This window comes from Argopecten irradians, chromosome 12, assembly GCF_041381155.1.
Source record: "Argopecten irradians isolate NY chromosome 12, Ai_NY, whole genome shotgun sequence".
In the NCBI taxonomy this organism is placed as follows: Eukaryota; Metazoa; Mollusca; class Bivalvia; order Pectinida; family Pectinidae; genus Argopecten; species Argopecten irradians.
In genome coordinates, this window is record NC_091145.1 from 25,979,995 (window position 1) to 25,996,551 (window position 16,557).

Genomic DNA, 16,557 nt, shown 5'->3' on the forward strand with positions numbered 1-16,557 from the left:
TTTGTGCTAATTATATATACACGATTAAATGCCAATTATTGTTCAAATGATGAATATCATTTATGCTCTGTCGGCGGTGGAGCATCTTTAAACATATTTTATTGTAAAACACAAAAGGATCAGGCACAAGTTATTCCAACTTAAACAGCCATCTCCTAACATTATAACACAATTAACATATTATACATGATGACTTAGATATCTTATACAGATTAAACAAATCAAATAATATTACTTTAATTTAATAATAATTGTGTAGTAAAAGCTGGTGTATGTTTAAAGCTTATATGTATGTTCAGAATCTTCCACTGGACCTAATATACGATTGCACATGTTCAAAAATTTTACAATTTACCTCCAAAGCCAAATTTTCATCACCAAAAAGCAGCAAATTAAGGCGTATTTCCAGATTTTGCTCATTAATTTAGGTAATTAACTTTGTACGGGCATCTAAATAATTAGGACATTCTAAGAAATAATGATAAGCATTTTCACAATGATTTCAACAGTTTGTACAACGAGAATTTTCGACTATATTTGAACGGAAAAGATCGTCATTTAGAGTGCTACATTTGTGCCTCAATCTGGTGTGAAAAATATTTAATTTTCTGTCACCATAGCTAAGATAAATTAGTCGATGAGAGACTATTTGTTGAGAAAGTGCAATCTTAAAAGAAGAAATGGGTAATGACTTAATATCATTATCTAAATTATTCCAGTTTCTTAAAGTAGAAGGTAAGAAAGACTTGAGAGTGGAGGAGAGTCGATAGTTTGGAATACAAAAGTCGTTATTGTTTCTTAGAGCATATTGATTATTTTCACCAACTGTGGGAGGTAATAGATTCGAAAGAAAGTTAGGAGTATCATGAGTTTTCATCTTATGTAATAATTTAAGTTTTCTTCTAGCTCTCCTATCACTTAGTACTTCCAAACCTGATTCACTATAAAGAGATTCCTTTTTTGCAAATGATGGCAAACCCGTAATTATTCTTGCTGCTTCCCTTTGTGCCCTTTCTAACTTATCTGAATCAATTGCAAAGCAACCATCCCAAACTTCACAACCATATTCTAAAATCGGTAGTATAAATGACTTATAAATCTGTAAAAGGGTATCACGCCTCGTATATTTAAGTTTACGCAATACATTTATTTTCTTCATAACAGAATTGTAGATTTCATTGACATGATCAGACCAATTGGCATTTGAATTAAAGGTTCCCCAAGGTGTCTATGAAATTGACTAAAATCTAGAAAGTTACAATCAAAAATCAAATCTGAATCTGTACCATTGTCATTCAAGTTTGAAATGAAGAGCACTACAGTCTTATTGGGATTAAACGATACTAGCCATCTTTTTGCCCACATATTTATCTTTTCTAAATCGCTGTTAAGTGCATGTTCAATGTCTCTACATGATGATGAGGATTTTAATAGAGCTGTATCGTCCGCAAAAAGACGAGTAGAAGATTCAAGCTCATCAGCAATATCGTTTATGAAGATAACAAAAAGAAGTGGACCAAGTATTGAGCCTTGAGGGACTCCAGCCATAATCCTACCAATTTCGGAAAATGAATTATTAATAAATACTTTTTGTTGTCGATTACTAAGATAATTTTCTAACCATAACAAGAAATTTCCTGAAATACCATATGATTGTAATTTTATAAGTAGACCTTTGTGCCATACCCGGTCAAAAGCTTTTGAGGTATCACAAAAAACCATACAAGTATGTTGTTTTTTTCTTCCAGATTTATACAAATGTTATGAAAAATTTCTATCAATTGGTATACTGTTGAATGTCCCTGCATAAAGCCCGATTGGAACTGGAAAAATAACGAATTTTCAAGGAAATAATTATAAATATGCTTATAAACTACCCTTTCAAATACTTTTCCAACAGTTGAAAGAAGAGATATAGGTCTATAGTTAGAAATGGAGTGTTTATCTCCCTTTTTAAAAAGTGGCATTACTTTAGCAAGTTTCCACATATCTGGGAAAACACAAGACGATAGGGATAGATTAAAGAGAATTTCTAAAGGTTTGCAAACAGTGTCAGCAGTGTATTTAAGCATATGATGACTGATTCCATCATCACCTGATGCTTTACCAAGTTTTAGATTTTTCAAAACATCACAAACCTGATTAGCATCTATAATCAAAGAATTAAAATTACCATTAAATTTTGTTTCTAAGAGTGGAGGTTCGGCATTATTATCATTTATATGGGTAATACTACAGAAATAATTATTTAGTAAATCTGCTTTATCTTTAACATCAGCAGATAACTGACCAGTGTTTGGATCTATAAGAGTGGGGATAGACTCAGTAGTTCCTGAACTACCAAGAAGTTTCTTTACCAATTTCCAATAATTCCCGGGGTCGCCTTTATAATCATGATCAATTACTTCACCTGTGCTTTCTCTTTTACGGAGATACCACACTTTTACAGCGTTTTTACCAGGTTACGTTTCCCCTAGATATCTAAATAACATTGAAACAAACAGAACAGCAAATTCAAAGACGCAAAACATATTGCATACAGATATTTACAAATATTTACATTTTATTTACAAGTTGTGAAAACAATCTGTAAGTAACACACATATATAAATGCTCAGAGATTTAGTTTTAAGTGTTGGATGAGTAGTCGATATTTTTCATACATTTGTATACCTAGTTGCTTTCATTTGATAACTAAACTGAGAGACGAAAGTTTTCGTAGGAAGTATAAACTTTGAAGTTTAGGTCAATCGTCGCTTAAAATAATGCAAGGCATCCTGCTGTGTAGGGGTATAGAATTAAAATTTTACGATCCTGCAGTCATTTATTGAATATCCGCCTTCGTATGTATGGAACTGCTCACACAGTAATTTTGATATGTTGATGCGGAAAGGATCATATGCATTGCAAAATATGCGCGTGCAGAAATAGCTCTTTATCTGCTGCAGACGTTTGAAATCTGCATAATATCAATATCACTAAAGTACATTTACTTTGTAGTTCGGTGTGGTAACTAAAAGTTGTCTGATTCTCAGTGATTTTTTCAACGATGCTTCACCGCTGACAGATCCTAAACAATACTTATCATTTGGACATTGATTAATCGTGTATATACATGTTTAAAGGGACAATTCAATCTAAGACAACATTAAAATTTGTACATATATCGGGGTTCTAATGGAAATTAGATCAGTCGGTTTTACCGTGATATGCTCGAAAAGCCCATGGTGGTGAAATGTGTGTGAAACTTTCAAACTCGCTCGCTGTCCAACATTACACATTATGGTCGAATATCTTGTATGCCGAACCCTGTCCCTTGCTCGTAGAGTAATGCAACTTTTGTCTAGAACTGCTCAAATCGCTCTGACAGTAGTGGTTTACCTTATTAGATGAATTGTCTTGCCTAAGAATCATTTTATTACCTCCTCAGTGGTTATGTAGTTCATATGTTTAACGTGCGTGACTTTGGCTCGGGAATGGGTACAGAGTACGTACTGTACCTGCTTAATCGTATTGATCAACGATTTGTAGTTACGACGGTATCAATTAATATACTTAAAAATAACGTGGATTTTGTCAATATATTAAGTAAAATGTTTCATAAGAAATGTAGAACAATACATTTATGCCATATTTTGCTTCTTGGTTATGTAAAAGAATTAGCCTGAGTGAATTGTCCCTTTAAAGATGCTCCACCGCCGAAATAGCATAAATGATATTCATCATTTGAACAATAATTGGTGTATCATCGTGTATATATATGTCTAATTAACACAAAAAATAATATAAAATAATTTATTTTGCCTTTGGTACATGCGCAATCAGTACTTCACTCCATGTAGGATATAGTGCAACAGAATTTTTTCGGGATGCAATTAATTAATTTTTCATATTTTTAACTTGAAGGAAAATTAGAAGCTCAAACTTTTCAATGTTGGTAATGGTGTAAAGTAAGTTACTTTTGTAACTGAAGAAAAATAATAAATCGTCTTCTCCTGTTTTTGATAGTGAAAAAATACCATTTGTCGGCGGTGGAGCATCTTTAATTAACACAGAAATACATATAAGATATTTGTTTTGCCTTTGTTATCTGCGGAAACAGTGCCTGATTCCATATAGATCATAAGTGCCATGGACTTTTTTCGGGATGCAATTAATTATTTTGAATACTCTGATCCTGTAAGTAAAACAATTAAGATACGAAGCTCAAACTGTTAAATGATGGTATAAGTGTAAGTTAGTAACATAAGATACTCAGGAAGAATACTAATTCGTCTGCTGCTGTTTTTAATAGATACAAATTCCCATTCGGCAGTGTAAGATATGTCGACAATGAAAGACAATATAGTCAGTCGCTTAGATATGTATATCTAATATCAGCCGTAGAACAAGATAACACTATGTTTGTCCAAGCAAAATTTATTATCAAATATATACAAATATTAAACAAACAAAATCACAAATAATATCACAATGCGGAATATGTTCTTGTGGTTAAATTAGAGGTAGTTTATACCCCTCTGTCGAAAACAGGCGACTTATCCCGGCATACACCGTACACCGGAAGTAGCTACTAGTTATAAAATCAGGTGGTGCTGTGGACATTACATTTGATTATAACCTTGGTGACATTAATTCGTTAATTAAAAGTAAAAAAAACTGTCGAACAATATGGCTTTACTTTATAGAAACGCTTCTTTATCCAGACAAGCTGTTTGCTTTCATCTTTGATAAAAGAGCGATACTAGTCAACATACATTTTTTATATATTTCAATTTGATCTAGTGTTTTCGATTTAGTGACTATCAAACTCTTTATTATTACTTTCTGAAAACGAAGCTAATGTGAATTAGAAATCATTACACTATTATCTCTATGTGGAAGCTAATCGCAACGTTTATGGAAACCGAAAACAAGACATATTGCTTCATTTTGGAACCTGTTAGTTTTCTGAAATAAAACAAAAATACCAAGTGTTTATTAAACAAGTTGTCTCATGCGGCTAGAATGCAGCAACATTTAAATGTTAAATCAGAACAAGCACAGTGAATGATAACGAATACTGCTCCGCTCACGGATCTGACTTTTAAAACATAAGATAAATATAGCTGTCTCCAAAAGGATTGTTTCGATCGGATGATACTAATATTTGTTGATTCACATGTGAATTCTACCATATCCTATTTTGTACGAAAGTATACGAAAATAAAAGATACATATTATGATCTTTTTACAAAGACGGTGACAATGGTTTTGTTTATTTGTTTATCAGATATGAAAATATACAACATTTGATACAATATGCAAATAATATATTTGCAAAATTGAGATGTTTATGGAGTTTTCATACTCTGTTTTTAGGTTTTAGAACCTGTTTAAACTAGTGATATTTTGTATGCCTATAGATCACTTCTTACGTGAACTTGAACATAATTAAGTTGATAAAGGCAGGTATGCATCAGAGCTAACATAAGATAATACTGTTGACTCGTAAATCGTTGTGTGGCTTGTAAATTTTGGCATCACTATCACTACTTCAGTTTTCCTGCTGTATTCATACTGACCAGATATTAACACGATTAACATGATTTTTTCCACCAATGCATTTCCTATTGACCCTTTTTCACTACGTTTAATACTTATTCGTGATATTTTATTTTCCCGGTCATACCATTCCGGAAGTTTGTTGCAAAGAAATTACTTATTACTGCAAATGAATATATCAGAAACCTGCATAGATAGTGTATTTAAGGTTAGAAAGTTATTTAGATACTCTGCAATATCACCGAAAACGTTGGATGCAGCATCTTTAAAATACTATTATAAACATAGTTTACAGAAATGATTTTATTTTAAAACATAGCAATACATTGTTTAATGAATATACAAAATTGTATATGATTCGATACGAAACAGGAAATGACATACAAATTTGCGAACAGCGGTTCAGAATGCGGAAGTTGCTTAGAATATCATGATTTAGCTGGTATTGGTGTCGGCATAGTATGGGAAAAGGACAAAGTAAAAATTAAAAAATAACATATTTAAGATTTTTCAGTAAACATGTGATATATAGCTCTTGGCATTGTTGGTTTGTATGATTAAATAAATACAAAAATGAAAATAAATAAAGGATGAAAATGAGATGAGATGATGATAAGTAATAATTGACAAAAGTCCATAATATCTTCGACTTCTTAATATTTTCAAACTACATCATCTAACGAAAATGATAACTTTAGGCTGCTTTTCTTTTTGTAAAAAGACTAACTTTCGTTGTAAATGACTGATAGACGAAACCACACAAATGACTTCCCGGAAGCCATATACACATTAGCAATACAATGATGAAAATATCTAAATACGTTCTTTGTTGTTTATATTACCCTGTTCTCAAGATAACATTGCAAGTCTCTCCTCGCACTAACATACGAAAAAATCATACAATCCATGGTAGTTAAACGAAATACAAAAATTCTTGCATGATTTGTTCAAATCTACAACAAATGTTATCCAAAGTCCCAAAAGTTGTATAAACCGGAAGTCCTACACCAGAAGAAGTCATTTATATCTTCTCCATGAGCGCCTATGTGCAGGACGAGATATCACGGGATTTGGTCCTTTACAAGTATGGATATCAACCCAGCGTCGACACTCTTTGCACTTGACGTGACAACACCAGTGGAACTTGCACTCGCATTTCTCCACCAAGATGGCGGTTTTTGTGTCATAACCACGCCCACAGCACATGATGTCACATCCGTCTGTTCCCATCGATGTTTTGTTGCAGGTCCTACCAGCGGTACCAAATGACCCTGAAATGAAACAAGGTCACGCACAATGTAAAATATCCTCTATTTCATTTCAGAAATAGGCCGAAAAGCCCTTGTGTAAAACATGATTATACAATAATGATAGTTTATAAATGCTAAAGTAACTTGAAACAGACTTATCTGAAAAAGGAAGTAAACAGCTGGTGACAAAAGACCGAACTTCATATAATTGTTGCTTCACTTTTTCATGAACTGTATATAGCTTAGGGAATTACAGTTAGCAATATTGAGTTTATAACTTCATTACCTCTGTGAACAAAGTACCGCTAAATTGTTAACAATGCTCCTATTTTCTGAACAAATTAGATCTATAAAATAATTTTCGACTTTCTTTCTATACTTTTTCATTTCACCTTTTTAAAATATATTGTTTAATTTACTAGAAATTAAGTTACTGATAGTGTCATCGTGCGCCAATGATACTATATTTAATTAAAAGTTTTTTTAGCATTATGTTTTTTTGAGACTCAATTTAGTGTTTGTTCAGGAAAAACAGAACTGCATGCAAACCACGATAAAAAAATCTTGTATCACATTATGCGGAGTTGATGTTGTTCTGTTATACAAAAATCGTAAAGATAATTCTAGGACATAATATATAATTACTTCTGGGATAATGATAGATTTATGAGTTGTCGCTATAGTGATCGCGTGCCCAATGAACGGCTAGAGTCACGCGCTTGTTAGCCATGTGTCAGGTCCGTGAAAGTGGTCGAATGTTAAGCATCACAAAATGATGAACGGAAATGACAGCTTGATGAAGAAACTGATCTCTCGATCTCTTTTTGTTATCCGCGATGAGCGTCAAACAAGTGTTTTCACTAGACGGGATTAGTGAATAAAACCATTCAACCAACTACAGCGTTAAACACAACAGGTGTCTTCAAACAGGTACTTTATCATATAGCTGACTCGCCTAAGTAGAGGAAATATTTATATTATCGGTGGCATGTTGGTTTTTAAAACAATAGTATGATATTCCACACCTCGCGATTAAAGTGCTAAAATGCAGATTGTCAGATTTATAAACTTTTTTTTGTTTCACTTTACGTTACTGTCTACATAATTGGCGAGAAGTGATGGCACATTTCTGATTTTGTTTATCTTTTCATTTTTTATTACGAATACATCTGTCATGTTTCAGCAGCGATGTAGATATTTGATAACTGACACGTTATATGCTAGCAACACTTTAACAAGAAAAATGATGGCAGCCCCAATACAATATTCAGATTTTTTGTAATTAGTTGCTGTGGATAGTTTTGAAGAATAATGATAATGCTAAAAGTAATAAAATAACATTAAAGAAAATGACGTCACCTCAAGGCCTGTACAACAGATAAAGAGGTGTCAAAAAAACATAAAACGTATCATGTTATGAAAAAATACGGTCCATGTTTTGTAAATAAAACCATTCAACCTTCCGCAACGCCTAACATTAGTTAACAGGTATTTTCAAACATACTTCTTGTGAATAACTAAGAGGCCTAGAGACCTGATATTAGGCCTGTGGCATGCTGGGATGAAGGGCTACCAAGTTTGTTCAAATAAATGACCTTGACCTTCATTCAAGGTCACGAGGGTCAAATAGGCTAAAATCTTTAAACGACTTCTTCTCAAGAACCAGGAATGCCCAGGGTACGATATTTGGCTGTAGGATGCTGGGATGAAGGGCTACCAAGTTTGTTCAAATAAATGACCTTGACCTTCATTCAAGGTCACAGGGGTCAAATAGGCTAAAATCATTTAAACAAATTCTTGTGAATAACTTAGAGGCCTAGAGACCTGATATTAGGCCTGTGGCATGCTGGGATAAAGGGCTACCAAGTTTGTTCAAATGAATGACCTTGATCTTCATTCAAGGTCACAGGGGTCAAATAGGCTAAAATCTTTAAATGACTTCTTCTTAAGAACCAGAAGGCCCAGGGTACTGATATTGGGCATGTAGCATGCTAGGATGAAGGGCTACCAAGTTTGTTCAAATAAATGACCTTGACCTTCATTCAAGGTCACAGGGGACAAATAGGCTAAAATCTTTTAATGACTTCTTCTCAAGAACTAGAAGGCCAAGGGTACTGATATTGGGCATGTAGCATCTGTAGGGAACTTAAAAATGTATCTTGTAATGAACAAATACTGGTCAGACGGAAACATGGCAATAACGAAAAATACTGGTCAGACGGAACAGGCAATAACGTTAACACTGGCATTTTTGGTCAAAATCCGCATAGAACCGCTTAATCAACCAATCTCTTTCATCATATCGAATATTATTTTGATATACAGTATGTAGAACGGGAATACTGTTGATATTTAGTGTTTGTTAGTTAGTAAATGGCTTTTGAAATTATCAGAAATGTCCGAGACGAGTCTGAGAAAAATTATTTCAATCAGTGAAAGGTGAATTTTATTGAACACAACCACACTAAGTACTCCGTAAAGGTTTCATCATAAACCATTGGAGTAATAGTTACAAAATGGGTGATATGCTACAATTGAAATATAAGTATGACATGTGATGATTGAAAGATGCATATGTGACTGAATGGTAATTTTGGTTACAAATGTTTATATGAAAATATGACCTTGTAAAACCAAGGATAAGTAATGAGTGGAAGATGAGTAAGTGACAGAATGATGGTAATGTACAAGTATCGTTGTTTAAATGTTCAATGTTTTATGTAATAAATGTTATAAAAATAATTACAAAATTGATTTATCAAGTATATCACTTGATGTCGAAACTTGAGGTATGCGAAAAACTAAATTCATGGGTAAGAAGTTGTAAAATAAAAATATCAATAATTTTATAAAAAATACTTCAAGAATTGAAGTACTCATTAAGAGAACGTAAGACTAAAATGTGTGTCACTCTTTAGGGACAAGAGAAACGACTATATTTTCTATATTTACATATGCCCCTATATAGCCAATGGGAGGGGAATTACGTTCAAATTGTCACTCTTTAGGGACAAGAGAAACGACTGTATTTTCTATATTTACATATGCCCCTATATAGCCAATGGGAGGGAAATTACGTTCAAATTAGCGTAATCGCAATGACGTATGAATACAAACGCAGTGCAAGTTCGGACTACTTCTTGTTTACGCCTCGATAAGATTTTGCATCATAAGTTGACAGATTTCAATATAACAATAAAGAGTTTTTATTAGATTCAATTAAATACATGTATGTATTTAATAAAACAAAAGATGTGTTCAAACATTGTAACGGTAATAAACAACAAAATGAATCGTTGGTCGGGGCTACAATCAGGAGACTTTCCTCATGTATGTTCGGGAAATTCCATATTTACATCTGTACGTCAGTATGTGTGTACGGTCACTCATCTCATCTACAAATATCTGATTGTCGGAGAACAATTCTGGGAGCGTCTAAGCGAACAATAGGTAAACAGGTCATGTACAGGTTTCCAGAAATAAGAAGACATTACAGGTAGCCTATCCGCAACAGTATCATCAGCTTTATCCTCCGTCTTTGCATTCAAAATAGGCCTACGCACACAATGCAAACATTTGTCTATCCTCCGTACTATAAAACAAGTCATGAAGAATTTAGTTTATATCACGTTCTTAGACCGAAACATACATGACAAACACTCAGCAGCTCAACGGTCATACCACCAATAGACTATATCACAGTAACTTTCCTCGGTTGAAAATTAAATATGGCGGCTCGCTCCACTTCGGACCGCATCACTACCCTACCGGTAATCGTTCCGCCTCGGTTATTTCAAGTTTTATCCGAAATGGACATTATTCACATATCATCAAATTAAAAAAGAAAAATATATTTTAAAAATAATTGAAAGCTGTCATTGTTGCTACGCCGCTTGAGGCGTAGCAGTTAGAATCGTATGCAAATCATGCCATTTTGCAGGATAGCCATGTGGCAAGAACGCTTGAATCTGACGGATACAAACATTACCTATTGAAGAATATTAAAACAAATGACGGAAACAGACCTGAATATGTCCGGGATTTGGGGACCATCTTCCTGATAAATCGTGGTCACGCAGGGTTTGCATTTATTGAGATTTTAGTGGAGAACAAGCATTCATAGTATATCTATTCTGAAAACCCATATGACTGTTATAGTTTGGCGGATTTTTTCAGCAAGTCTCCAAGTTTCATAAGGAATTCATGCCATCTTGCAGGATAGTCGTGTAGCAAGAACGCGTGAATCATCATCGCTTTTTTTGAAGTAATATTAAAACGAAATACGGAAACCGACTTGACTTTGTCCGTTTTTCTGATTCCGTTCAGATTTTAGTGTAGCATTCGTGGTAAAAGTATTCTAAGTATTTTCTAGAAATTAATCGAGCATTTTAGATGAAATCTGGTTCCATTTACAGATAGAACAAATATATCTGTAGTAGTATACCATGTTCGAGACATTATTTTTATATTTCTTATATAATTTAGATCACCATCGTGTAACAATAATAATCAGACAATGCGTACATGCTTATAAACGGGACTTTGAACATACTAAAATGCGAAACGACAGTACATATTAAAAGCGGAATGAAAACGGAACATTGAAAAATAATATTTTCTTTGCCTTTTCTCTGAGCTTAATTAGCAATCTCTGCATGAACCCCTTTTTTATTTTGTTGGTAGCAAAAGTATTATTAAAACTGTCCATCTGTATGACAAATTATAAAATGGCTTTCAACAGAAAAATTGAAATTGCAAAACTGTATCGTCATATCATTGTTTATTTTCCATATTCTGTTCAATCAAAGGGTTAAGCTTCCGCGTAGCCAACTTAGCTTTTTGGGAAGCTAATACTTGTAATATCTTAAATCAAACTGCGGCTATGACATTCAACAATCGGAACTTTATCTACGGCCATCCTGACTACCGTAGTTACCCAGCTTAGCAACCAACATCGTTTTGAATATGATCACGAACATGTAAAAATAGACTTATTTATGTAAATATAAAGATTGAACTGTGTTTTGATTGTGTTAAAGGTGTTATGAACGCAATGGGATACAGACATATTCTACATGTAGCGCTACATTGAATATGTCTGTATCCTATTGCGTTCATACCACCTTTAACGCATAAAAACACTCTTCAATCTCTCTATGATTTTTTTTCTCTTTTCTCTTTTCACTCAGATCAGCAGAGAATCACTTAACCACCAGCTGACAGCAAATCTATATGACTAATTAACTCAAATGACGTCTCGATGTGAAAGGAAACATCACATATTTCTTTCTTCTCCTTATTTATGTGATGGTCGTTAATTGGACTGGAGAAGGTCCTATAGTGGCTGAATATACATTCCATAGAAATCATTTTTTATTTTACTTTGAATTTATTTTGGCCTTTTATTTCGGATTATTAATATACTAGCTTTATACCGTTTTTATCTCATCATGGTCATAAATTGATTTTCAAAATTTATAGTAAAGGTTTGGGGAAATAAGCAAACATTCCTTTGATATCACTGCTACCGATATCAATATATTCAGAGATATTGTTTCTGTCCGGAACAGTGATATACATTATTTGTTTTTTTATCTTATCGTCGACATGCCACTTCTATCTTATGGCGTTAATGGAAGCTGTCTCATTCATCTCTATGTTTGGTTGTAAATCAGGGGTTTTGGAGCGCTTGAGTTACAAAAAGTAACTTTAGAAACATAACTTACGGGTATATAGTCCATAACTTAGACTTTTATCTCGTAAACCTTGCATTATATTGTAATCTCAAAGTGAAAAATGAATTCATATCAGCACTCCTTGTTGTATAGAATATAGAATGAAACATTTTCCTTACAGGTCTACTACCATCCCGAAACAGCTCTTAATTTTTAAAATGGGAATGTAAAACGAGGCCGAAAATTTTGTAGAGTCGCAAAAGTTATTAACTTACCGTTAATACTACACTCATCATCATGGTCGGAAATAAATGAAATGTTAATTTCATAACGCGGGTCGTCTTATGTTTCCCGCCGTCGTCCTAAATACCGTGCGGAAGTTGATTATTATTGCGCCAGACGGCAAAACAGCGAAGTGGATCTCGACATTTATCACATATTACGCAGGAAATCTTGCATTTGTTTGGTGTTGTTACTTCATCTTAGGCCATCGATATGTATATTCCTATGTTATTAATGTTTTCAAGAAACCTTTAAATATTGCTCCAGAAAAGTAGTGGACCTTTAATGAATCATTCTATTGATAATGTTTTCATCTGCTGGTGCTAATATTGCTTAAACAAACCCCAATTTTCAAACTATAGAGTTATTTTTATCGTTTATTATACGAAACAAGTGAATATATTTAATAATAAAAGTTTAAAGATGCTCCATCGCTGACAAATGGTATTTTTTCACAATCAAAAACAGCAGCAGACGATTTAATATTTTTTCTTCAGTTACAAAAGTTACTTACTGTACACCATTACCGCCGTTGAAAAGTTTGAGCTTCTAATTTCACTTCAAGTTAAACATATAAAAAAATAATTAATTGCGTCCCGAAAAAATTCCGTGGCACCATTTCCTATATGGAATGAAGTACTGATTGCGCATGACCAAAAGGCAAAATAAATTATTTTATATAATTTTTTGTGTTGATTAGACTTATGTTTACACGATTAAACACTAATTCTAATGATGAATACCATTTATGCTCTGTTATGTCGGCGGTGGAGCATCTTTAAGTCGTCCTAAACAATTACTTTTTAATAATTATGTTCCGCACCTCCAAAACACAACTTCCTGTGAATGAAGCACATTTCAAACGAACATTAACGGTTACTATTTAGGTTAAGAAAAAAATGAATGTTTCGTTTGGTTGTGACAGTTGTTAATACGATTTAACTATTGATGTTATATCCATCTGCATTCCCTCTTTCTTTAGCCCCTATCACTCTTATCTGTCTCCCTTTACTAAGACGAATATGATAATACTATTAAATAGTCAATGTTTTGCCAATTTTTATGGAGATGTCGTTTATAAATTAGATAAACTAAACTAAACTGGTTTCGGACAATGTTCGCGAAAATATTTTGGCTGATAAATTTGTGGATTTATGTGTCAACTTTTAAATGTTTTAGTCTTAACATAAGATAACTGTTACAACTCTTGGGGTTATTTAAGTTCAAAGGTTCGCTTACTTCATTTTTCAGTCGTGAGTAACAGAGAGGTATTTTAACTGTGTAAAATGCCAATCAAGAGAAGCAACGGGCGTTTTAAAATTATCCCCCTAAGAACTCTTAATACCAAAACGAAGATCACATTTCTTATGACGCTGCATAATCTCATCTTTGGCCGCCAGTTCAGCCTCGAGAGTGAAACGGATAGTTTGTATTAGCCGTGTAACGAGGTGATAGGGGACAGTATCAGTACAGGAACAAAGATGTCTATTTTCCCGATGTTTATTTAAAATTTCGCCCAATCTCGAGCGTTATCATTAAACAGGTAAGGCAGAAATCCTATCGCCCGTTAAGATGTATTTTGTATCGAATTGACACGAACAGCTTATGATTAAAATGCAAAGTGTCTTCAATCATTCAATCTTTGTAGTCTGGAGTTGTATAAGTTATATTTTTTATCACAGTGCAACACCTCTTTGGTTCTTCATGCCTAGCCTGTCTACGTGCCAAAAGAGGAAACACTAACTCCGGGGCAAATTGCTCACAAATTCTATTATTTTTTTCCCAATTTGTTTCAAACAATTTCAAACAGATATGTTATAACCAAGCCTATTTATTTACCTCATAAGCTGCTGTTGTTACTGTTGGTGTTTTTATACGTTAATTATTATGTTTTAGTATCTAATACACTTGTTGTTGTTTTGTTGTTTTGTTGTTGTTGTTGGCGGTGGTGGTGGTGGTGGTGGTATCATTTTCTTTTGGGTTTTTTCGTCAGCTTTAATTGACAAAGTTAAATGCTGTTATTGAAAAGGTCATTTTTGACAAAGTCCAACTTACCCATGCCAGAGTCTGTAAAGCAGTAATCCGGGGATTCCTCCAGATAAACAAGGTCCTTCCGGGTAGGCCGTTTGTAGTTCCGGTTGGCCACTATGAGGTCACTTCCTTCTTGGTTTATCATCACCTGGGTGGCGCCATTGTATTTCAGTTTTAGATATTCACCAACACGTTTGAATTGCTGCATTGCAAGCCAACACGTGCGGACTGTGCAAGCGCCGCTCACACCATGACACTTGCATTCTAGCTTCATGAACCGCTTCACCGCCTGAAAAATAGGGGATTCGTCTCCGTATAAACAAATAAGTTTTTTAAGGATACACATAGAGATGATATGGTATTTAGACTGTGACAATGTCTGGGTGTCTTTTTGCAGAAATTGATTACCTCAAAAATCAACATTTGAGTGAGCTCACAATCTCTGATGTAAAGTAATGAAACTTTCTTATCTAAACTGTATTTTTTAGTTTTTGACAATTTCACATAGATCATTATATCATTTGTATTCAGTACAATAAATAATTGTTTTTCTTGCTTCCTTCTCTCTTCTTTTTCTTTGAAACCATTGTTCTATATATTAAAATGTTTACCTATATCAATCGCAATTGACAATCACTTCATCTAAAAGAAGAAATATAACGATTTCTTTTAAGGTCATCAGGTTATTGGTCTTGTGACGTAAATCTAAAATTAGGTCGACCTGACGAGACAGGCCAGGGGCATGCTTCTGTGTGTAAATTATGTTATCAAGGGGCGATGGATTACGGCAGAGAAAACAGCACGGACACGACATCTATAAAGAAAGCTAGGCGTGTTGAATGGTAGATCAACACGATAGGGGATTAACATTGTTCCCTATAATTGAAATCTGTCAAAGTGAGACGCATTTGGTGAACGGTATGCTCCTTCTTCATTCAAGGGCATACACCCGAACATTCCAGTGACTGGTCTGGATTTGATAGTATAAATTTCATACGTTTCCTCTATAACGCGATCTATTTTGGATATGACAACCAAAAATGTAATTTGAAAACAATGTTATGCTTAATATCGTTATTAACGATGCTCCACCGCTGACAAATGGTATTTTTTCTCTATATAAAAACAGGAGCAGACGAATAAGTATTCTCTTCAGTTACAAAAATTACATACACCATTGCCACCATTGAAAAGTTTGAGCTTCTTATTTTAATTCAAGATGAAAATATTAAAAATATTTAATTGCGTCCCGGATAAAGTCCATGGCACTATGGCACTAAATAAAGAACTGATTGTGCAGGCATCAAAAGCAAAATTAAGTATTTTAGATGCATTTTTGTGTTAGTTATACACATATAAACACGATTATACGTCAGTTATTGTTCAAAATCGTTTATACTCTGTCGGCAGTGGAGCATCTTTAAACAAACATATAGCCATGACATCTTAATTAGATACGATCCTTTTGCTCATCGTTATTCCAACGTTTGGAATTCATTGGCTCCCTGTGAAGTTTTAGTAGCCTCTCATTATTTCATCAAATACTGGTTATCGGGATTACTTCATAGGTATTATACGTTAATTGCAGTAAAACCGGAATAAAAACCTATGGAGACAATGTATAGGAAAAGTTGCTCCTAATAAGAAAATTAAAAAATGTATAAATGAGTTTTTCTTTTTAAATGCATTTTTCGGGTTATATTATTTTTGTTATTGAAATGAAAGGAGACAGTTCAATTGAGGTTTTTTAAGAATTAGCATGGAAAAATATTTGT

The 16,557-nt window shown here is 33.7% G+C and overlaps 1 protein-coding gene across 2 annotated transcripts in view; it reads right to left on the reverse strand.

Moving 5' to 3' along the window:
- Window positions 1-4,403: 4,403 nt before the first annotated feature.
- Window positions 4,404-16,557, reverse strand: part of LOC138336637 (protein Wnt-2b-A-like) — a 42,465-nt gene continuing 30,311 nt past the window's right edge. For both annotated transcript variants that reach the window (XM_069286161.1, XM_069286160.1), the window contains exons 4-5: window positions 14,807-15,071; window positions 4,404-6,815 (exon numbers count right to left, since the gene is read on the reverse strand). In XM_069286161.1, coding sequence (XP_069142262.1) covers window positions 6,562-6,815; window positions 14,807-15,071 — 519 coding nt within the window. In that variant the 3' untranslated portion in view covers window positions 4,404-6,561. The remainder of the gene's footprint in view (window positions 6,816-14,806; window positions 15,072-16,557) is intronic.